Raw genomic sequence first — 25,460 nt, forward strand, 5'->3', positions numbered from 1 at the left:
AAAGGACCATGTGCCTTTGCACCTCCAGAGGCTTGACTCGAAAGGCTTCCATTTAGGATGGTGTGTCTGTGTGTGTTTCTGTGAAGAAGCTGGCAGCAAATGGTGAGTTGAGAGGCTGATCCACTGCTTCAGACTGGCCAGAAGGGGGGGGGGAGAGGGAAACGTCCTCATTATTTCCTATGTGATCGATTCTCATAGGGTATAATGGGGAATTGTTCTGGAGGTTTTGGGGGCTCTGAGGGAGCTGTTTTTTGAGGTAGAGGCACCAAATTTTCAATATAGTATCTAGTGCCTCTTCCCAAAGTACCCCCCAAGTTTCAAAATGATTGGACCAGGGGGTCCAATTCTATGAGCCCCAAAAGAAGGTGCCCCTATCCTTCATTATTTCCTATGGAAGGAAGACATTTAAAAAGGTGTGCTGTCCCTTTAAATGTGATGGCCAGAACTCTCTTGGAGTTCAATTATGCTTGTCACACCCTTGTTCCTGGCTCCGCCCCCAGTGTCTCCTGGCTCCACCCCCAAAGTCTCCTGGCTCCACCCCCAAAGTCCCCAGATATTTCGTGAATTGGACTTGGCAACCCTAGCTCCACCACAGCCACCACTAGGCCCAGCACAGGCCCACCACTAGGCCCAGGCTCTACTAGAACCAAGCGACAGCCACACAAGAGGTAGGTGTGTCCTTTGCACTTCTGCACAGAACTTTTATTTGGAGGGGGGGATTTAAACCCCGCTTCCAAGTATTTTTTTTAAAGTTTGAGATTTTTCCGCAAAACAGGGGTCCCCCTGAGTTTATAGTAAAATCTGTTTAGTTTCCATATGGCCCTGGTCTACGATTTCAGATATCTATAGTTGGGGGGCAACACACACCCACATATATATTTAGGACTTAGTGGAGAGGAGGACTATCTGTAGGCTCATGAGCTTTGTGCATAAGCCTTGAGTTATTTTCTTTTTATAAGGGCGCCTCTGATTTATGTACCATGCCAACAGAAATATCAGATTACTTCCAATGGCTTTATTTGGTCCTCTTCTGAGTTTGCTGGAAGGGGATCAGTTTCATGATCGATAACAGAACGAGAGAAAGGGCATTATTCCCTCTGCCAGAGCTCTGGTGCTGTAATTGCTTTTTGCTGTTAACGCTAAATACAGTTTACAAATAAAGAAAGAGAACCTAAGCAGCAATAGTTGCAGCCTGATGTGAACGAAATTCTAGCTGGTGCCTCTTCAGCAAACTTATAACTAGCAGCTTTAACCCTTTTCCAGAAGGCAATAAATGCAGGGTCCAGCTCTTGAAGAGGAGGTCAATTAGATACTTAATGATGAACCATATCTTCAAATATATTCCTACTATTATTATCGTAGCAAAAAAATTAATTAACCAGGTTGTGAGGGCCATGAAGGCTAATGTAGAATGTAATTATTCCTGATCTTTAGACATGCACTTCACATAAAGAGATAGTCCTTATTCAGCTCACCAGGTACCTGGATTGTCAGTAGTTAATCACAGATAAGGAGAGGGATTTGTTGGTTCAGCCTCTTAAGTTTTAAGTACAGCACAAATTACTTGCACTCAAGGACAGTTTAAACAGTTGTCATTTTTCATCTTACTGCCCCTTTGTTTACTGTTATGCTCACTCATTTTCATAAAGTGAGACCATGCAAGTTTGTTGATATTAAACTACACAGCATGAGCATTAGTTGCTAGACCTGGAGGAAAAATTATCTGTAGAAATGACTCCTATGGCAATTAAAAGAAAACACATGGAAAAGAATTCAACTTTCAATGTACAGTGGTACCATCACTAATTCAGCAGAAATCTAAATGCAGGAAATAATAGCAAGGTCAATGGGAGCCAGGGGAGGTGGAGGAGGTAGCAACATGAATGAGGAGCCCTTTGAGCTACAATTAGGAAGATTTCTTTTCCCATTGTCCCATTTTTTCCCATTGTCATGTGGAAGTGGCTAGTGGTTACATGGAGACAAACTGCACAATGGGTGCTGATCCACTCAGTAAACCAGTTTACACAGAATAGCTAATTGTGTGTAGCTAGTGATATACACAGGGAGTCTCAGGCAGCCTCTGTTGTATTTAATACCAATTCACTGAAAACATTTTGTTCCTTATTAAAAAATATTTGCTATTAGATTCAAACAAGTGGGAGACATGCAGGAAGGGGTCTCATTTTTCCTTCCGCCAGTATTTCCTCTTTCCCTTCCCTAAAAACCACCAAAGTCGGTCCCCTTTTCCTTCTTCCTTTTCTCCTTCCCATCCATCAGTACCCCTATCTTTAGCCTCCCCCGCCCGCCCACCTGCCCGCGTGTCCAGCTCTGGCAGGAAAAACTATGTGGTTCCAGCCACTGATCCAGTTGCAAAATGCCAGGCACCAGGCCAGGCCCAACTGCATGGGGGAGAATCTGCAAGGACTTGCAGGGGCACCACACTTTCTTTTATATCCTGCTCCCCACACTACTTCCTCTTTTCCTTTTCTTAGCAAGACCTTCTCATGCTTCCATTACTCTTTCCCACCCACCTGCCCATTATCTGCCCCCCTCCAGTTATGTTTTATTATTCACTTAATTTATACTCCACCTTTCTCCACAATGAGGACCCAAAGCAGCTTAAAAAAAACAGAGAGCCTTGAGTGACAGGCTGCTCTGAGCAATCTGATTGGTTAGTATCAGTTGAGTAAAAAAAGACTTGAGAGCTGCATGCTGAGATTTCTGCCTTGAATGAGTTGAGTCTGATTTCAGCCTTACCTGAGAGCAGTTTTACACAGACAGAGTGCTGGGGGGGAACCACCAGTAGAAACCTTAAGGGTGAGTAAAGCTCAAGAAGAGTATTGGTGTTCCAAGAGAAGGGGTTTGGGTACTGGAAGGAGTGTACCAGCCTTCAGGAAACCAAAAGAGTAAGATAATACACTCAAATAAAGTGTACTGGATTGTGTTTGGGGAAACGCTGGAACAAAAGCCTCTCAACATCAAGATTTAAGTAACTGTGAATAGCTTAAGAATTTTGCAGACTAAAACATAAGAATTAAAGTCTGTGCATGTAGTGGTTTTACCTCAGAGTCATCTATATTGAGTTACCTCAGAAATATCAACCCCTGATGTAATCTGACCTTTCCTCTCTATGTTGAATAAAATATTTTGTTACTTTTGAATTTCAAAATCTCTCAAGTGCCATTTAAAGTGGTTTAAGTTAAACGGTGATTCCAACCCTTCCCTGAGGTTCCTGGGCTGAGTCAGTAGTAAAATATACTGAGAAAGGGTGTGACAGCCAGACTTCTTCAGGAAAGAACAGAACAGATTTCTAGGGCTGCTCAGCCAGAAAGGTAAAGAAAAACAAAAAGAAAATCTTGCCTCTGGAAGTGAAGAAAGTTGACAGGGTCATCATAATGGCTTATGCTGAGAATATGCAACTGGCCCAGGGTCACCCAGAGAGCTTCCATGGCACAATGGGGATTCAGACCTGGCTCTCTCAAATCATTGTCTGAAATTATAATCACTATACCTTTGTGTGGTGGCTCCTGATGAAAAGAAGCAAGCAGCTGGGCCTTGGTGAGTCATGCAAGCCAGGTGGCAGCAAGTCATTCAGTAGTTACTACTAAGCCTGGCCTGGTAAGTCCTCCTTCAAAGATCAAAATAGTACTAGAAGGTTCCCTCCCTGCCTCCTGCCACTTTTTACAGATAGAAACCAAGGCTGGAAGGCTGGCAAAACTATTGTGGTTGCCTAGCAATGGTAACGGGGAACACTTGTTTATTAAAGTTGCAGGTACCGTTTTTATTGCTTTTATTTCAGATTTTTCTGGAATTTTTCTTTGATTTATAGAAATATCTGTCTCATCTATCCATGCCCCCAATCTCCATATGTAAGTATTCATAGATGGCACCATGTTAGGAATGAGATATATTAACATTGCTGTCATTTAAATGTTATCATATCTTGTAATCAGTTTACTAACTGATTGAATAAGTATAATTCTCTGCCTTGAGTCCTAATGACAGAGGTAAAAATAAATATAAGTGAATCAATGCAATAAATATAAATTGCTAAATATTAGGTGACATTGTTCAGCAATATTAGATGTCATAGAATACTAGGCTGATCTCTGCAAGGTAGGGGCCACATGTTTATAGTGGGTTAAGTTCATGATCAAGGCATGCAGAGGTGCCATTTTTCAAGTTAGCTATCATTACTGGTGCAATAATGGTTGCTTTTTTAAAATTCACTGCAATAATACAAACTGCAATCCCTGTTTATTCAGCCCTGGAAACTGTAATGTGAAGGTGGAAAAAAGTTGTGTAGCTTGAATCCAGAGCCCTGTTCGTTTAAAACAGTACATTATTGGCCTGGATTTTTTAAAAAATGCCCAAAGGAACTTCAGAATTTTCTCCCCCAGTTCTATATGACAGAATTCTTTAGAATGAGACTTTCTAAGACTCTTTGGCATGGGATTCTGTCAGATACAATAATAATTCAAATATCAGACTGGGTATGCATGAGGGATGCCAGCCTCCAGGAGGGACCTGGTGATTCCCAGGAATTGCACCTCATCTCTAGACTATAGAGATCAGTTCACCTGGAGAAAATGGATTCTTTGGAGGATGGACTGTATGGCATTGTATGCCACTGAGGTCCCTGTCCTCCTCAGGCTCCATCCCCCTAACCTGGATCTGGCCACCCTACCCTCCCAACCCCTGTTGGTGGCTGGGCAGGGGAAGGGGTACCTGCAACCCTACTTTGAGCATGCCTAAAGTTGCTCTTTTGATTACAGCTATAGTATCTTTAAAGGTATCCTAATTGTTTATTCCTTATATGTGCTTTCAAGTTATAATGCAATTTTCTACTTGGTTCCTTATATCACACCATCTTCTACATTCTGAGATGTAGGACTTTCCCATATGTCCCTAACAGACATTTGAATCAGCTTTGAGGTAAGTAATATCTGTCAAAGTGCATGCCTCTGTTTTATATCTGTTTTTGAAATAATATCCTGGTCACTATATGCTTTTTGTATCCTGCCACAATAAGTGTTGCAGATAATTTTGCTTTCAGTGGGGTATAAGAGTGCCCCATCCTGTGTTGAAATTTCTTTAATTTTTCTCCTTCCTCTTCACTTCTTAATTCATGGGGTGCTTCAGGAAGTCAACCACTGGTTATTTTTGGTATCTTTTTTACATTTTCTGCTTCCTGCTTCTTTACAGAAAATGAATTTCCTTGCATATTATTGCATTGATGATGTTAAAGAATGAAGAAGTTGTTCAAGCACAAACAAAACACAACTGAATGTGGCAAGATGCCTAAACATTACCCACCCCAAACCTCTTGGATAGGGCAGGTAATTAATTAAAATAAACAAGCTAAAGCTGGAAATGTCTTCAATAATGCTAACCATTCTGCCTCTCTGAGACTCGTTTGCGAGTCTGATGTGGCACTGGCCCAGCAGCTCCAACAGCAGCCAAAACAATTCCTTGCAAGATGCTCCAGGACAGAATGAAAAGCTCACCAGAATCCTGGCAAACATGCTATGAAGGAGAAAGACTTAACCTGCCTGAGATATTTTAATGAGCTTTCTCAATGCACACAAGAGAGAGAAGCAATCCACTAGTCTCTCACACTAAACAGGCTCTTAAACAACTGGATTGGCATGAAGTGACAAAATGTTCTGCAGCGGCTAAGCTCCATAACTCAGTGGGAAAGATGTGTATAGAACAAGATGGATTGGAAGCAATTTAGCTGTTTCTAGGAAGAGGAACTGCCACTTGATCTCAGTGACATGCCTGTTAACCTTTGCTTGAAGAACAGAATAGAAGGCAATAAGCAAGGAATCGACTAGTTTTATGAATGAGTAGCAAAGAGAAGGAACCTAAACCACTTCCAGTGTGATCTCTGTATAACCTACGGCCAATGCGAACAAATTGTTCTTGGTCTTACTGATGAGCAGAAAGAATCTTGAAGCTGGCACTCAGTAATAACAACCAGGCAAATTATTGGCACCTTTATTTCACCATGTAATTTTTTCTAGACTCCCAAAACCTTTCTGAAAAAACTGCCATATATCTCTATGTTAGAGAACACTCTTACATTTTAGAGTCCAAGGAGGCAAGGAGAAATCACTTATTAAAAATACCCTACAAATTCAAAACTAACAGTTAAAATAGGATAAGTCCTTTTCTCTAAATTTTTACATTGGTGACTGATCAAACATCTCATAGCCCTCTGAAATGGCATCATCCCAAGAGAAATACTGATCAAACACAGAATAATAAGACTGTAGAGCTGAACAGACTGCACAGGATAGAAAATTCTTCACCTTACACACCTTTGTAAAATAACTTTAGACATAATTACATAATTATTAAAGGGGTAAAAGAATCTCACTTGAATGCCTACCTATTTGAATGTCAGAAGTGGGGAAAACACAACCTATGGGAGCAAAGCTGAGGCACGACAGCACACAGAAAGCATAATGTAACCAAGAATTCTAAAAGTTATTATCTCTGTTAGAGAACAGTCTTACATTTTAGAGTCCAAGGAGGCAACGAGAAATTACTTATCAAAAATACCCTACAAATTCAAAACTAACAGTTAAAATAGGATACGTCCTTTTCTCTAAATTTTCTCTACATTTCCAGTGCTCTTTAAAATAGGAGCCACATACCAGTGACCATCAGGAAGGAAGGGGGGAAATGTTATCTCTCACAGAGCACCTACCATCATGTTGTGAAAAATCTGGAGACAGATAATTGAATCCTACACCCAAGTAGTAGTCGCTACTAATACTCCCTCTATGCTGTGGAGTCTTGCAAGCAAAAATTCTGCTTTGTGAGCTAGTGGCATTCAAGTTGTGGGCTACTGCTTAAATCACTTTGCTGCATAAATCATTTTTCCTGAGCTAAGACAAAAATGTGTGAGCTGGAGGCTAAAAAACTGTGACTAGCACACTAACTCAGCTTAGAGTGAACATTAGCCACTACATCTTCTGTTTTCCATAACAGTAACAAAGACCTTTGGGATACAAACAGGATGATGGTTTGATCCTGAACAGCAAATTGACTTGATATCGAGCCACAAATCCTATTTTGTCTCCCTTTTTAATACAGTATTTGACCCTGATCCAGCAACTGCCTTTGTACATATACACAGAGAAGACAGAGCAGAATTAATTTTGGACATCTCTGGTTAAAAAACCAGGAACAGTCTACAGGATCACATGTCTTCCATTCTTCTCTTATCCAGTACCAAGTCCTTCCACTAGTCTTATATAGATTCAAACGCTGCATGAGATTTACATTTATTGTAGTTAATACTAACTAGTACGTTTGCAAGCTCTGGGTTGGGAAATACCTAGATATTTGGGGGGGTGAAGCCTAGGGAGTGCAGGGTTTAGGGAGAGGAAGGATATCAGCAGGGTATAATGCCATAGAATCCTCCCTCCAAAGTAGCCATCTTTTTCAGGGGAACTGATCTTGGTAGGAATGCCAGTTCCCCAGGTGGGGGTGGGGGAATCCCCTGATTTTGCAGGCTCCTGCCCACCACCGAACTCTGCCCCCAAGCCCTAGCCCCAACAGCAGCCACTATAGCCACCTTGCTATAGTCAAGGTGAAGTAGTGAATTCACCTCTAGGAGTTCAGGTGTGCAATCCCCTGCTTCTTGCCATAAGCATTTAAAGTGTCCCTTTAAATGCTTTTTTTCAAAATGGGGCAGGGGCTGTGCGCACCTGAACTTTGAGCAGTAAATTTGCGGCTTGGAGTGCAGGTGCATGCAGCTCCTATTTCTTGCCAAAGAGACCCTTTATATGCTTTTGACAAGAGTGAGGGCTGCACATGCCTGCACTCCAAGTGGTGTGCTCCCCCTGCTTCCTGCCAAAAGCATTTAAAGGGATCCTTTAAATGCTTTTGGCAAGAAGAAGGGAGCGTGCCTGAACTCCAAGAAGTGAATTCACTGGTCCCCAATGCGATGATGTCAGTTCTGTGTGATGCCATCATACTGGAGACAACCCTGCCCCCTCCAGAAATGCATCCCAAAGTCCCCTTCTGGGGACCAGGAAGGAACTGGCAACCCTAGATCTTGGTGATCTGGAGATCAATTGTAATAGCAGATCTCTGGATGTTGGAAACTTTGCTAACCGGGGATGGGAGTTTTGCCAAGATTTAAGAGCAAACCTTGGTTGGGTGAGAACTATGTTACACAGAAGGGGATAATTCATGCTAGAGAGTAAAGAGAATGGATATGAGGTCACATATCCTTTATTTCTCTTTATTGTTATGAAAACCTGAGGATATTGTTTGATATAGGATTTTGTAATTTGTCTCCAGAATGTTCATAGCTCCCCCTTTTAAACTGACTGTTTGATCTGTGATGATAACATTGCCATAGTCAAGGTGAAGTATATTAAAAAGAAAACAACAACAAAAGCAATTAAAATACCATACTTTTCACAAATGGATCTTCATTTATATTCAAGAGTATACTATGGATCTTGTTGAATGCTGTTCTCCCAGATTCACTGAATTCACACACACACACACACACACACACACACACACACACAAACGTCTTTGGCAGATAAACAGTAATCTGTTTTAAAGATAGTTCTCTAGAAAAGATTTGATGGCAGTGTACCTACATGGAAGCAACAACAAATGTTTTCCATAATAATTGTCTCAATATAAAACCAGGTCTCTCTTGGTTATAATAAAGCAATCCATAAACAACAACTGAATCACTGCTTTTCCTCTGTAGCACAGAAGTTTAAATGCCTGTTTATCTTACAGTTAAATGGGAAGATTTAAAACTAGCATAGGCCTTTCAAACAAAACCTGTTTATTAACAAGATACAGTCTCCAACAAAATTATTTTTCACAATTATTTAAAACAAAATGCAGAGAATCTTCCTTGAGTTGAAGCTTTACTAGGCTAAGACAGTAAAAGCAATTTTATTTTAAAGCTTCACTTTCTCTAAATGGAGTTCAAGAATAATCAAAAGAGAGCAATAAAACACACTGACCTGAATTTGCTGCTGTAGTAGATTTATTTTGTGCTGCTGTTGCAGAAGTTGCTGCTGTTGTCTTGCAATCTATTAGAAATAAATTTTCCATTAGATTAAAACAGTGATGTTGAAACTTCAATATTATTGAATGAAAACAAATTCTAACTTGTATCTCATGATAATTTCAAAGACTTTTCTTCTTTGTTACACTGAACCTCATTTGTCTAGGAGTTAGAATCATTTAATATTCTATCTTTAAGAACCACAGAGGCAATTAAAACACAAAGGTGTAACAGATGGTTATACATACATGTATTTAATTCTTAAATTAAGATACAATTGTCATCTTTATATTTGCAGGAACACCCACATATGCTTCTCCATTTTTTTAATCAGTAAGAGAGGCTTTTTACCCTCTGAGAATACTCTTTCTTGGGAGAAGCTATTGGTGAGAAAACAGGGTTTTATCAGTATCAACATTATAGAGGCTGCTGCATAATGAAGCCGATCTTACATGACCTTTCTGTTTTTTCCAGCAATTAATTAAAATTTAGCTGTTTAAAAAAGTACTATCTTGGACTTGCTAGTTACTTACTGTTCATCTCAGCTATGGTGAGTTTATCTTGTATGTGTACTTTATTGTGCAATGTTTTATACATTTTAATAGAAAAATATTTTATATTTTATAAATATTTTTAACAATAAAGGTTATTTTAGCCTTATAGATGAAATTTATATCTTTTCACTAAACAAAGATACTTAGACTACAATCCTAAAGAAATATTCCCAGCAGGAACTCATTTGCATATTAGGCCACACACCCCTGATGCTAGGCTTGCCAATCCCCAGGTCCCAGTGGGGGTTCTTCTGCTTTCCCAGGTGCCTTCCGCCCCCAGCCAGCTGGCCGGCGGGGGGAAGCCCTGCCCCCAGAGGACCATGTGACTTTCCACCTCCGGAGGCTTCAGACTCCAATTGAAAGGCTTCCTCTTGGGATGGTGTGGCTGTGTTACTTTGAAGAAGTTGGAAGCAACTTGTGAGTAGAGAGCCCAGTCCCTCACTTCAGAGTCGCCAGAAATGGGGGGTGGGGGCGGGAGGGAAACATCTGCTGAGCACTTCATTATTCCCTATGTGGAGATCGATTCTCATAGGGTATAATGGGGAATTGATCTGGAGATTTCGGGGGCTCTGGGGGAGCTGTTTTTTGAGGTAGAAGCACCAAATTTTCAGTATAGTATCTAGTGCCCCTATCCTTCATTATTTCCTATGGAAGGAAGACATTTCAAAAGGTGTGCTGACCCTTTAAATGTGATGACCAGAACTCCCTTGGAGTTCAATTATGCTTGTCACACCCTTGTTCCTGGCTCTGCCCCAATGTCTCCTGGCTCCACCCCCAAAGTCCCCAGATATTTCTTGAATTGGACTTTGCAGCCCTACCTGATGCTAAACCTGCTTTCCTGTGTGTTCCTGCTTAAAAAAAATCCTGCCTGGGAATAATCTCCATTGAATAACATGAAAGTTATTTCTGAGTAGATTTTTTTTTAAGGTCTGCTCTCTTAATGTACTTACAAGTACCTTACAGCAGACTTAAATATATACAGTGTTTCAGCTATGCCTCCTTTTATAGCAATCATTTCATGAGACAATTTCAATGAAAATCGTGGCTAGTGGAGGGAAAAGTTTTTTTGGGGGGGGGAGTTAAGCTATAGCACAAGAAAATATCCAAATACAGTAGTTTTGATTACATATCAGGAATATATTAACACCAGCTCTCAGCATACTAGGAACCTGTAGCTCAAGAATTCCATATGTTCCACAAGCATATAACAATAGGTACAAGGTCTTGCTTACTTTGCCCATAGAATTTTCAATGCTGCTGTCAGAAGAAAAATAGGAAAGAAAAGAAATATACTTAACAACCACATTGCTCTCCTTATTAGGATAGCACCTCCCTGCACATCAGAAAAAATATATTCCTGAGATAGCTCTGGATGGAGGGAGGGAGGGGCAGGCAGGCATTCTGATATGCAGTCTTCCACCCTGCTATGAAGTTGCAGAACGACTCTTTATTTTATTTATTTATTTATTTATTTTGATTTAAATCCCGCCCTCCCCGCCAAAGCAGCCTCAGGGCGGCTCACAGCATAAAAACATTAAAACACTTAAAACAATACACGTTGTAAGTCATTCATTATATAAATTATTCATTTTACAGTTAAAACAATCAAAATTCATTAGGTGCTAGGTCTTGATGTTATACATATATCAGTTTTTCAGTTTTTCAATGATGACATTACTCCTTCTATGATGTAAGTTCCATATTAATTAAAAGCCAGCTGGAAGAGAGTGGTTTTGCAGGCCTTGTGGAACTGGGCAAGGCTCCGCAAGGCCCGCGCTTCCTTTGGCAGTTGGTTTCACCAGTAGGGGGCTGCAATCGAGAAGGCCCTTTCTCTGGTGACTTTCAGTTTGGCCTCCTTCGGCCCAGGGATTACCAATAGATTTTGTAAACCAGATCACAGTACCCTCTGGGGAATATATTCTTGCCACATTAAGAACCACTGCGGAGGCCATGCTTAAGGTTCTGCTTGCCTTTAAAACTGTAATGGAAAACTTCTTTCCAGTTAACACTGTGGCTTCAACACTTTGTGAAATATCTTGGTATGTGATTGTTTCAGTGCTTTTAAAGCCTGTGTCCTATGCTTACCACAAAGTATTACTGTTGCAAGCTAATTTGAAGGACCAACTGATTTTGGTTGGGGGAAGAGCAATTTTGAAAATAAATAAAATACAACCCATGGAGGGACTAAATCCATCCATACAAAATGATGTCTACATGAAGACCCTGTTCAGGAATCATCTAAGTGGCTTGCACCCATATCTAGGCTTCCCAATCCCCAGGTCCCAGAGGGGGATCTCCCAGTTTTACAGGCTTCCCCCCTCCCCCAGCCAGCTGGCCAACGGGGGAAGCCCCGCCCCCACAACCATCATGCACCTCCATGAATGATTCCCATAGGGAATGATGGGGAATTGATCTGCGGGTATCGGGGGCTCTGGGAGGGCTGTTTTTTGAGATAGAGGCACCAAATTTTCAGTATAGCATCTAGTGCCTCTCCCCAAAATACCCCCCAAGTTTCAAAAAGATTGGACCAGGGGGTCCAATTCTATGAACCCCAAAAGAAGGTGCCCCTCTCCTTCATTATTTCCTATGGAAGGAAGGCATTTAAAAAGATGTGCAGTCCCTTTCAATGTGATGGCCAGAACTCCCTTGAAGTTCAATTATGCTTGTCACACCCTTGCTCCTGGCTCCACCCCAATGTCTTCTGGCTCCACCCCCAAAGTCTCCTGGCTCCACCCCCAAAGTCCCCAGATATTTCTTGAATTGGACTTGGCAACCCTACCCATATCCCATGTAAGTGTTAAGGAGAGGAGTTGGTTTTTATACCCCATTTTTCTCTACCTTATGGCATTTCAAAGCAGCTTACAATCACCTTTCCCTTCCTCTCCCCATAACAGGCACCTTGTGAGGTCAGGCTGAGAGAGTTCTGAGAGAGCTGTGACTGGCCCAACGTCACCAAGCAGGTTTCATATGGAGGTGTGGGAAATCAAACCCAGTTCTCCAGATTCGAGTCTGCCACTCCTAACCATTAAACCATGCTGGGTCTCAGGTTAAGGCTTTGTATAGCTTGGGGAATGATTTTGTTAAAGTTCAATTTGCTAGCACACAGCTCACTGCAGTTCTAAGTACAATATAGAAGCAAATTAATATTCATTTCCTTATGGAAACCAGTGAAGTACTACCATGGCATCTAATATTGATGGTGTTGTGATCGAAAAAGGCATCCAAAACACCACAGAGCAATTACCAGAGCACAGTCTCAATGTATAGGGCCTGACACCGCAAAAGATGGTACAGAAGCACCATGTGGCTCAAATTCTGAATTTTATTTGCCAATTGGTTGAGCTACATGCTCGCTTCATTGAGCATGACAACCTAGTTTTAAGTGTCATTTAATTTTCATTTTGAAATATAATTACAAAGTGTTCACTGTAAGATATCACTCGTCTGCAAATGTGTCAAGATTAATTTGTGCTAGCTTATTCACAAGTGTCAATAGTTAATTACTGTGTCATCTCTGGATGGCTAAATGACATTCTAACTTCTGATTTTTTACAGTATTCTTTTATGTTACTTTCCATTAGGGACGAGTCCATATTCCTTACATGTGGGCAAATATTCAAGCACATAAAATACCAGACGTCACAACTCATTAAAATCAACAGAGCATACATTGCTGTATATACCCTATAAAACACATTGGAATGAAAAGATAATTCTAGTTATAACATCAGATTCTGAAAAACTGAACATTAATTTGGACTTAGTGCCCAGGGAACTAACGGAATCTTTTGTTATTAATTTTTTACATTAGGCAAACTAGAATGTTGTTTATCTTTTAGCCCCTGCAAGGTATAAAGGGGTACTGTTCTATTTACTTTCCTCTGATTTGCAAATAGACAAAAAAGTTTACTGAGAGGTTGCTAATATCTTATAAACTAGTAGAAGTAATGTCTTATGACTTGTCAGAGATGTCAGAATCTATGGATATAACCCATCAGCTGATGAACATACAACTGCGCATTTTGAGACTTGGAAATTTTGAAACAGAGCGTTGTTCACTTTGAACTGCAATGCAGGTACTTTTCAAGAGCTATTATAAACTGTAAATTATTTAATACTGAACCAGTTTCAGGGAGAGTGGGTTATCAAAATATATAAATAAATTTAGTAGCATTTTAAAGGGATTGCAGAATTTTCTTCTTATATTTCCAATGGTAATTCCTGGTATAAGTAGCACTTTTATGTTAAACCTCTATAATGTACAGTGGAAAAAATATCTGGCTGAGTTCAGATATCATGCAAACCACGATTTAACAAAACTAACTATAGTCATTGTGATTGTCTGAACTCAGGCCACTCCTATGACTTTGATTAGATGGGGTCTGTCAAACCAAGATAGGATCTAGTCAGTTTGTTAACCATGGCTAGCCATAACTATGGTTTTGTGCAATATCTGAATGTGAACATCTAATATAAACCCTACTTTTTCTCTGGTTATACCCTCCCAGGTTATGGAGCGAAGGCAATAAAACCAGCATTTGTCATGGCACATCAGAATTTGTGTGGTATTCTGTGAGCTGAATCTGGTTTCACAAACTAACCATGGTTTTGTCTTATGTCTGTACCAAGCCCCCTCCTCAAGCTCAATGACAAATAAATATCAGCACAGGGTGAGGGACAGAACTTATTAGAAATTTCCAGCTACTGTGTGAGAAATAAACATTTTCACAAGACTTTGGGGGGGTTGTTTTATTTAGTCACTTACTTGCTCTTGCTGTTGGCGAGCAAGGTCCATTTGCTGTCTTTGCTTTTCAATTTGTGATGCTGCCAGCTTTTTTTGCTCATCATGGGCAGCCAGAAGCTGCTCCCGTAAACTGATGAGCTGGGTGATCATGGTAGAGAGCTGTCGTTCTTTTTCTGCTAAGCTTTCAGGTGTACCTAAATAGGATTGGAAGATACAATGAGTAGATACTAGTCTTCTCAAAGAAAAGAAATACCACAGTGATGGTATTTTACAAAAATGACCCCCACAAACAACAGCCTGAATATGTATTTTGTAACGAGTATGTACCAAACTTATCCTGCTAAGGATTTTGCAGTAACATTCCATACCTTTCAGGATATAGCGAACTGTGAAACAGAAGAGACAATTTCTATTTCCCTTCTGACAAGAGTAATTAATTATGTACTCAGCAATATCAAATCCTTCTTCCATCCCAGTGTAATGACTCCTTAATGGATTCCCAAATTCACAAATAGATTAACATAATTTCCCCTCCATTATACATTTTTAAACAAACAAAATATAAGACGGCCCCCCAAAAATCCTGCTTATTAAAGAAAACAACTTAATTATTGGTGCTAATTTCTCAGAGATCTCCAGTTTTCACATGAACTCAGTAGGCAACAAGATATGCCTCATTTTTGTTACTAAGAAACCATAGCTAAGTTGAGCCTTGATTAGGGGGAAGAATGTGTTAAGTGAACTTGTAACTACTGAAAGGGAGCTCTGCCTGGAAAAAGGTAATTAAAATATTCTTACTTTAAATTAGGGTTGCCAATTCCCAGGCAGGGCCAGTAGTTTCCTCAGAATTATGACTGACTCCAGACTATAGAGGTAATTTTCTTGGAGAAAATGGCAGCTTCAGTGAGTGGACTCTATGGCATCACATCCCTGAGGAGCTCCCTCTACTCCTAAACTCCACCCTCCTCAGGCGCCACCCCCCAAATTGCTACCCAGAGCTGGCAACCCTACTTTGAATTCATTTAAACAGATTTAATATTAGTGGAAAACTCTGCACAAGTGGGCATTCTCAGTGTGCTGATGGATTTTCTTTACATACATTCCTTAATATATGTATTACTTACAAGCTACAATCTAAAATAGTCCAACTTTGGAATTGTGATTTGAAAATGGAATGTATCAAAAACATTCATGGGCTGTAGCAGAGAAAAGCAATGCCAGTTCCTTACCCAGATCCTATGTGTCCATTTCTGAATCCCTGTGGTTACTGTGAAGCAACAAGGGGTGTTGGAACACAGAAAACTAGAGCTGTTTTCAACAAAATAAATAAACAGTAGGGCCTCCCAGATATCCCTAGTTGTACCACAGTCACACACACATGAAGGCTTTGGGGCACAAAACAACAACATTTAAAAAGCCAAAAGTAAAATAATGTACATTTAAGAACATAAGAACATAGAGAAGCCATGTTGGATCAGGCCAAGGGCCCATCCAGTCCAACACTGTTTCACACAGTGGCCAAAAAAACCCAAGTGCCATCAGGAGGTCCAGCAGTGGGGCCAGGACACTAGAAGCCCTCCCACTGTGCCCCCCCCAATAGGGTGGCCATAATGTCTGAAGGCCAGCCAGGGACACCTTTGGGGAGGGGAGGTAGGGGTGTGCGCGCGCAAAGCACGCGCGCCGCCGGAAACAGGAAGTGACGTCACTTCTGGTGACGTCACTTCTGGTGATGGCATGCCACCGCCGGAAAAAGGAAGTGACATCACTTCCTGTGACATCATTTCCCCGTGCCACCTGCTGGAAACAGGAAGTGACATCACTTCCTGTGACATCATTTCCCCCCCCGCGCCACCTGCCGGAAGCAGGAAGTGACATCACTTCCTGTGACATCATTTCCCCCAAATGACATCATTTTCCCCAAATGCCACTGCCGGAAACAGGAAGTGACTTCACAGCACTTCCTGTGACGTCCCCAAAAATCCCCCAAATATCACCGCCGGAAACACCAAAATTATTTATAGAGAGGGAAAGGGGGAAATAAAGTTAAATAAAACTCTTTTTTTACTTTTTTCAAAGTGAGAAGACTAGAGAGAATGGGTTCCACGCTGAGAAGCCAGTCAGATTCCAGTGAGATTCCAGTGAGACTGTGCTGCATAATGCAGCCTATTTATTTTGTCCTGTTTGCTCTGTTGGCTCTATCTGCGCCACCTTCATCACTTTCGGGGTGTGGATCCCACAGTGGGGTGGTCTCCCGACTCCCTCCGCCGGCTGTTTCTGATAGCCCTGCGCCCCCTCTTTCATTTGATATGTGTCCCGTGCGGGTGCCACCCTCCCGCCGGGAGATGCCGCAAAATGAGCCCCCTTGAGGCTTATGGCGGCAGGGCTCGGGGGAAGCGAGCTAGACTGCTGTTCTTTTGAGGGGTTATAGAGTGTTTCGAGCCCGTCCCTGTGGCATCGGTCCCATCGTTGTGGGACCCAGGGGGCCGGCGCAGCGGCATGCCGAAGCAGCCTGTCGCTAATAACACAGGTCGAGATGCAGGACAGGAACCCGGAAGTGACCGACAGGCTGCTTCAGCGTGCCGCTGCGCCGGCCCCCTGGGCCCCACAACGATGGGACCAATGCCACAGGGACGGGAAGGAAGAAAGGAAGGAGGGAAGGAGGGAGGGAAGGAAGGAGGGAGGGAGGGAGGGAGGAAGGAGGGAGGGAAGGAAGGAAGGAAGGCCGGCCGCCCCCCCCCCGCCAGCCGCCCCCCCGCTTTCAGCCCCCCCTACTTACCTTGTTCCAGGGCGGGTGGCGGCCTCTCCTCCGGGCGGCTGGTGCTGCTGGTGGGGCTGGCGGCGGCTGCGGAGGCCGGGGAGGCAGCGGAGAGGCCGGCGCTGGTCTCTGGAGGGCCTCCAGGGACCAGCGCCGGCCTCTCCGCGGCCTCCGCTGGTCTCTGGAGGCCCTCCAGGGACCAGCGCCGGCCTCTCCGCGGCCTCCGCTGGCCTCTGGAGGCCCTCCAGGGACCAGCGCCGGCCTCTCCGCGGCCTCCGCTGGCCTCTGGAGGCCCTCCAGGGACCAGCGCCGGCCTCTCCGCGGCCTCCGCTGGCCTCTGGAGGCCCTCCAGGGACCAGCGGCAGCCTCTCCGCGGCCTCCCCGGCCTCCGCACCTGCTGGCGGGGCTGGCGGCGGCTGCGGAGATCGGGGAGGCGGCGGAGAGGCCGGCGCTGGTCTCTGGAGGGCCTCCAGGGACCAGCGCCGGCCTCTCCGCCGCCTCCGCTGGTCTCTGGAGGGCCTCCAGGGACCAGCGCCGGCCTCTCCGCAGCCTTCGTGGGCCTCTGGAGGCCCTCCAGGGACCAGCGGCGGCCTCTCCGCGGCCTCCCCGGCCTCCGCCACCGCCGCCGGGCCCCGCACGCGGGCGGGGAAGGCAGCGAGTGAGGGAGCCAGCGTCCCTGCGCGTGCGCACACCGCCGTGCGCACGCGCAGGGACGCTGCCTCCCTCACTCGCCGCCTTCCCCGCCGGCTCCCCGCTGGCTATACCGGGACTTCTAATGGTCCCGGTATAGCCAGCCCGGGAGCCGGGAATTGGGGGCCAGAACCGGGAAAGTACCGGGAGACCGGGACGGTCTGGCCACCCTACCCCCCAAGCACCCAGAATACAGAGCATCACTGCCCCATATTTAATATTTAACATTTAATGCTATTAGGTTTCTTTTCATCTTTTGTATAATGTCAGTTTACTGCATACTTTCCGTTCAGGAAAATGTGTTCGGTGTACAAAGATCCCAAAAGAAAACCTAAAAGAACAAGTTCTCTGCACAAGCCTGTGAGCATTTTCTTCAGGCATCATAACTAGGTTGCTGGTGCCCAGAGCAAGCCATTGTTCTTAGGATTTACAAGTCCAACTAAGAAAATATCTGGGGACTTTGGGGTGGAGCCAAGAGATTTTCCCATTCCCTAAAATAAATAAAAATACAGCAGCGCAGTTGAATATAAATCTTCATTTCCTTGTCCCCCAGTAGCAAAACTTCCATTAAATGAAAGTTAACGAACACACTCTCACAAAGCAGCCAAAATAAACACAGCAAGCACACACTTTTGTGATCTCACTGCAGCAATTTACTCATGCTGCTGAATATAACCATCTGCTGTATTTCAACCAACTTCTTTAGACTAATAGGAAAATAAAAGAACAGCCTGGGGGCAGAGTTTTCCTCCCAACAGAGGATTGAGAGCAAAATGGCTCTGTCTGCTTGCCGCCCCCCCTTCAGCTTTCCTGCAAAGACTTAAAGGCACACACATATTCAGAAACACAAACAGTTGTAAGCCTCTTTTAAACTTCCGGAGGTTTGATGGCATATGGTGGCTGTTAGGGCAGGGCTTCCCCCGCCAGCTAGCTGACTGGCAGCAGGGAGGAGCCTGAAAAACCAGGGGATCCCCTGCTCAGACCTGGGAACTCGCACATCCAGGTGTTCTGACCTCCTTACATTAGGAATGGCAGGTCTACAGGACCTTTCCATGCTTAGTTCAGGGAAAACCTATCCTGCTCAACACGTCAATTTTAAAGGAACTGCTCTCCCTTTGCACTGTATAGATATCAACAGTATTGAAAGCTGAAGCCAAAAGTAAGCCTTCAAAAATATGTTTTCCCCAAATGGTACTTACACTTCTGTAATTTGAGGCCAGGGAGGTTATGTTGACACAATCCACTCAATCACCCCCATAATTGTTAATCATGTAACTACAGAAGTAACTGAGGCATGCAAAGAAACTGGCATAAAATAGATTATATTAAATGAATTTGCCGATTTCCACCTCTCTGAACTTTCTTCCCAGAAGCTTCAATATAAAAAGCAAATTGCATGCATTTACTACTAGCTACTTCCTTCTCCAGCCCACTCATAATGTGGAAGTCAGCCCTGGGGTAGCACTTCACAGTCCTAAGGATGGCATATGGGAGAGTAAGGAAAGGACCGTCCTTAGCTTGTATATATACTTCAATGTATTGATAATGCACCAAAATAGTTTAAGAAATAAGTTTTAAGTAAAGTGTGTTTAAAAATATTAGTTTCCATGGCACTGCCCTGGAAGATCAGCTGGAATTTATTTATTTATTTATTTTAAGTGAACCTGCCCCCCCCCCCCCCAAATACTTGACACACAAGGCAAGAAGCTGCAGGACAAAACAACAATAACAAAACCACTAAAAATCTAAGAATACAGCCTGGAGGTAAGGCAACAATTCCCTCCAAACAGAAGTCACCAGTTTACATCATTAATACATGATTTCATCAACTGCCTTCATACAAAGCCCAAGGTGCTCTCTTAAACAATTCTGTTTATATCCCCTCTGGAAAGCTAATAAGGCAGGTTCTTTTTCACATTCTCTGAGTGGCTGCTGCAGAGACTTGCAACAGACAAAGACTGCAAGTGGGCTGTGGCTTATCATAACTTTGAGCAGGAGGGAGTCATGAGAAGGAAACACCATACTGAATGAATTTGCTGCTCAGGTTAATAGAGAGAATTTTCAGCTTGTGTAATGTATGACCATGTGGCACCTGTCTAGGGCTGGTGGCAGGGTTTTTTGCACCCTAGGCGAGGCCCCCATCACATGCAACCTTCCACCCCCCACACACCTGCAGACAAGTCAGGTCAGGGCCCTGTCACCCCCGCCCCCCTCCGCCCTGCTACCTCCACTCAGTCCCTTCCATGTTGCTGCCTTCCCTCAGCACTCCTGGCCAGGCTGGATGGTGAGGAGGGCAGTGGAGAGATGAGCGGTGGAGAGGGTGAGCATGGCAGCTTCCAACATGGCTGGCAGATTTCACTAAGCTCACTGCAACCCTGTTTTGGCAGAGCAGGAGGGCGGAACAAGGTGTGGTGCACATGGACAGCTGATCTGCAAAGAAAAGCCCCAGCCCCCAAACCAAGCCTCCTGCTTGCCCACCTCTCCCTCCATGGTTGAGGAAGTCCATTCCAAGTGGGGCTTGCTCGAGCAACACTGCCAGCCACAGCAGAGCAGCCAGCCAGCCAGTCTGCCTGCCCAGTGCTCAATTATTCCATCCACTCACAGCCGCTCCAGCCCTCACAGCCAGCCTTCCTTACGGCCCCTCTGCTGCTGCCCCCCCCCCAAACCAGGGCACTTGACTGCTGCCATGGAGATGAAAAAAACACAACCTGGAGTTGAGGAACAGTGCGCCTGAGGAGGTGAGGCCAATAATCTGCACCAGCCAGCCTGCCTCACCTCCTCCTTCCCAGGCACCATCACTTGGCTCCTGGCTCTGGTGGAAGCACAGACCTGGGAAGGCTGAACAGGGGTGGCAGGGCAGGGCATATGCTCAGAGACGTATACCCTCCCTTGCCACAGAAGCCTTAGAGGCTCTGAGTGCCTCTGAACATAGAGCTGGCATCAAAGGCGAGTGCAGCAGGGAAGGGGCACTGGGGTTGGCAGAGCACCCACTTCCCCCCCCCTGTGGCCAGGTGGTGCCCTAGGTGGCTGCCTACCTGGCCTACTGGGTAGCACCTGTCTCCGCCAGGTAGCATTCATGTCCTGAGCTCCTGCAACTACAACCTTGGTCCTTTGGTCATCAGCTCCTTTGGGTCACCAGAACTGCGAAGGATCCAGGCAGTTACTACTCTTCTATGCTGTAATGTGAAATTACCACACATGTGTGTGAGGAACTGAGCACAGTAAATGGGATATACATCCAAATGTACATTCCATAATTATGTGCACTGCTTTCATTGGAATGAACAACTGACTGTGTGTTCCATTAAAAGCAGTTCAGTTAGATACACCCCCTATATATCGTTTACCTTGAAATACCAACTGAGAATATCAACCCATGTATCTAATAAAGAAGATTCTAACCCATGAATGTGTATACAACAATAAATCTGTTCATAGTTAAAATGCTACAAGTCTCCTTAATGTATTTTCTGCTACTAAATTCACAAAGCTACCCCTCTGGAATTTGTTTCTGGAGGCTGTTTACAACTTGAAGTCATCAAAGGCAAACATTACTCTTCCTCCATATTAGTATACTGCTCTTAAAAGGTTGTGTTTTCTTCACAGTATGGACCCACAACCAGTATTTGCAAGCTATGCAGAAAGAGAGATGTTTGATTATAATTAACTGCAACTGCTCTTTTAGATGCATGATGAAACATCATCATCTGACAGAACTGCTTCTCCTTTTATTAAAAGAGATACAAGCAATGAGAAACAGAATTCTTGAATTTAAGAATCTGAACACTACTTTTTCATTTTTTGTGTGAAATTTAATTTTTAAAATGGTTTAATGTAATTAAACAATGCATTGGTATGCAATTTAGAGGACCTTCTCCCCTCTATGATCCAAACTTTAGAATCCAAAGTCACCATGCAGCTAAAATATCACTTTCTGTCCTGAATCAGATTACAGAATTTCTGATCATCTGATAGCACTGGATGTCCTGATAGCTACAAAAGCACCTTGATGGAGGAAATATATATATATTTCTAAATAACGTTATTCTAATGGATAAGCTCTTGACTGTTCTCCTTTAGATGCAGATTAAATTCAAATAAAATGCAACTTGCTAAGGATGCTGGTCAGATAGAGCAGGTCTGGCTAGGTCAACAGGCAGCTGTCATCATTCAGTTGTGTGCTACCATCATCTAGATATCCTTAAAAACATTACCAGTAAATATATTCCTCTGTTGAACTAAAAATAGCATAAAAAATACAGCAACAGTATCTATGAACGGCACTTACTATGAAGTTAGAAAAACCTTCCCTATAAGATTTCCTCATATAATAAATATATCCACTTCAATAAAGTGCTACACATCACACATGCATATCTTTGCTAGTCTTTAAATCATCTTCCATTTCCAAAGCTGAGCTACAATCCACCCCGCCAGCTTTCCAATGGGATCTTCCTTATCCCCAAATCACATCTGTCTTGAGTTTCTCTCAGATTTGTCAGGTGGATCAGTGCTCCCCAGGGCCTGCTCCAGCTGAAGTATTTTAATTTGACTAAACACCTGATTTATTTTATCTCTCCGATGAGAAAGGCAGTTTGTCTTAATAGAGCCTGTCAGCCTACAGTCCCATTCAGAGCAATTTACAGGCAGCCAGGGACGCTGGAATAGAAGAGTGCTGTGATTCTGTATTTTATCCTCCTCCAGAAAGCACCTAAAAGCAGCTATTCAGAGCTACCGCATGTGGCATTTTAGAACTGAATTAGCTTTTTATTCAAGTAACTACACTTGTTGTGAATAGCTTATCTGTAAAATTGCCACATTCACTACTGATTTTATTAACCTTTGGCTCTATCACAAAATGGTCTTCAGTTAGGAAGGACCTTTAAATTTGACATATTTTTTTTCTAAGGGACCTTTATTTTAGTGACTTCAGATTTACTAAATTTGATCCATTGACCTCTCTACTTACATTCAAAATTTTTGACTCTCAAAGGGAATGACACATCCCTCTTGCAAAATTTAGAAAGCAAACAGCAGCATAATAACTTTATCAATACCATGATGAACCTTAATAAACTGACGGATCATATCCATTCTAACTCTTCAGTTTATGACTGTTTATTTTTCTATCACTTAAGGAATCATTTGAAGCACATAAAACTGCATGCATATGTGTTCATATAAAATGAGACTAAAAAGATTTAGATAAATGTTACGAAGACAAGATATGCACACCAAAATCTGGAAGGAGCTGTGAATGTATTTGCAAACTTCTCACTATTCCCACTGCAGCCATTTCCATTGCTGAAGAGAAAAGTCCATTTTAAAAATGGTGTCTTAACTCTTTAGTGGCAGGAAGCGATGCAGCAAAAACAGCAACCAAAGATTCTGTTTCATGGGGAATTCTGTCTATATGGACATGCAGGTTCTTTCAGTCTTGAGAGACACAAAAAGCCTGAGCTATATAGCAAAAGAAAACATAAGTACTGACGTACCCGATATGTAATATGAATATACAATAAAGAAGATATAAAAAGGATTGTATTCAACACGTTGGTTCATAAATATCAATATTCACATGCTACAAAAATAAATAAGAACAAAATACAATATACATACAAAATATAATAGTGTCTTCAGTCAAATTATACACAGCGATAAGAATACCAATCAAAATGGCAAATCACACATTAAATATAACATTCAGCCAATGGATAGCTAGCAGTGATGATGGATAGCTAGCTGAAATCCATTTCAAACCCAGCCAAAGCTGCCAAAAAAGAGGGACTGGGAGGATAATATGGGGTGGCATCAACTTCAGGGGCCCCAGCTGGGGCTCTCCAACAGCCAACAAAGTAGAGATTCACTTCCCTGGAATGCCTTTGCTCTGCTTTTCTTGGAAATCTCTCTCCCCCCACCCTTTCTCACACCCACCCATACCCCAACACAGAATGAGGATGAGAGAGGAATGCTGGGTGTTGGCTCAGTTTCCTATGCCTGCATAACCAGCCAGCCTCACACACTAATGTAACGTTCTGCATTTAGATAGGAAAAATCAAATGCATAATTATAGGGTGGGGGAGCTTTGTCTTGGCAGTAGTATGTGCAAAAAGGATCTAGGGGTCTTAGTGGACTGTACACTGAACATGAGTCAGCAGTGTGATGCAGTGGCTAAAAAGGCAAATTCAATTATGGGCTGTAACAACAGAAGCAGAGCTTTTTTGTAGCAGGAACTCCTTTGCATAGTAGGCCACACCCCTCTTGTATAGCCAATTCAAGAGCTTACAGGGCTCTTATTACAGGGCTCTTATTACAGGGCCTACTGTAAAGTCTTTGAGGACTGACTACATCAGGGGTGTATGGTCTGATATGCAAAGAAGTTCCTGCTACAAAAAAAAGCCCTGAACAAAAATATAGGGTGTTTTCGCACTCACCTTCAGCCGGCGCCGCGACCCTCTTGACGCCGGAGGATCTGTGCTGATTTCCCACACGAAGCGCTGGAGCAACCAGAAGAGCCGCCAATTTCCGGCGCGAAGCCCGCTCAAGCGTTTTCCTGCTTCTTGGCGATTTACGTTTGAGCGGGCTTCGCGCCAGAAATTGGCGGCTCTTCTGGTTGCTCCAGCGCTTCGTGTGGGAAATCAGCACAGATCCTCCGGCGTCAAGAGGGTCGCGGCGCCGGCTGAAGGTGAGTGCGAAAACACCCATAGTGTCCAGATCACGTGAAGTGATGGTATCACTTTACTCTGCTCTGGTTAGACCTCATTTAGCATATTGTGTTCAGTTTTGGACACCACTATTTAAAAAGGATTTTGACAAACTGGAACATGTCCAGAGGAGGGCAATGAAGATGGTGAGGGATCTGGAGACAAAGTCCTATGAGGAAAGGTTGAAGGAGTTGGGTATGTTTAGCTCGGATAAGAGATTACTGAAAAGTAATATGCTCACCATCATCAAGTACTTGAAGGGCTATCATATAGAAGATGGCGCAGAATTGTTTTCTGTTGCCCCAGAAGGTCAGACCAGAACCAACTGCTTGAAATTAAATTAGAAGACTTTCCTGCTTTCCAGACATTAGGAAGAACTTCCTGACAGAGCAGTTCCTCAGTGGAACAGGCTTCTTTGGGAGGTGGTGGGCTCTCGTTCTTTGGAGATTTTTAAGCAGAGGCTAGATGGCTATCTGATAGCAATGCTGATTCTATGAATTAGGCAAATCATGAGAAGGCGGGCATAAAGTGCTTAGTTCTTGTGGCCCTTTCTTACACACTCAGGAAAATGCTGATTGACACTTTGGGGTCAGTCAGCAGTTTTTTCTCCAGGCCAGTTTGGCAAGGGATCCTGGAGGTTTTTGCCATCTTCTGAGCATGGAGCAGTGGTCACTGGGGATGTATGTGTGTTGGAAAGATATTTGTGAAGTTTCCTGCATTGTGCAGGAGATTGGACTAGATGACCCTGGAGGTCCATTCCAACTCTGTGATTCCCCAACCATGTAGGAATGAGGCAAATCACTTCAAGGTTGTCCCATGTACTCCAATGTTGGTGAAGTGGTAGACCAGCAGATCATGATCTAATGTGTCAAATGCTGCTCTCAGGTTGAGCAGTAACAGTAGTACTGACTCGCCTCAATCCAATTGTCTATGGAGGTCATCCATAAGGGCAACCAGC

General features: G+C 43.3%; 1 protein-coding gene across 18 annotated transcripts in view; it reads right to left on the reverse strand.

Annotated features, from left to right (window-relative positions):
• SOX6 (SRY-box transcription factor 6) overlaps positions 1–25,460 on the reverse strand; it is an 841,142-nt gene that overhangs the window by 269,697 nt on the left and 545,985 nt on the right. For all 18 annotated transcript variants that reach the window (XM_060261709.1, XM_060261715.1, XM_060261714.1 and 15 more), the window contains 2 exons: positions 14,375–14,547; positions 9,012–9,080 (listed from right to left, as the gene is read on the reverse strand). In XM_060261709.1, coding sequence (XP_060117692.1) covers positions 9,012–9,080; positions 14,375–14,547 — 242 coding nt within the window. The remainder of the gene's footprint in view (positions 1–9,011; positions 9,081–14,374; positions 14,548–25,460) is intronic.

Source organism: Heteronotia binoei, chromosome 21 (genome assembly GCF_032191835.1).
Source record: "Heteronotia binoei isolate CCM8104 ecotype False Entrance Well chromosome 21, APGP_CSIRO_Hbin_v1, whole genome shotgun sequence".
Classification (NCBI taxonomy): Eukaryota; Metazoa; Chordata; class Lepidosauria; order Squamata; family Gekkonidae; genus Heteronotia; species Heteronotia binoei.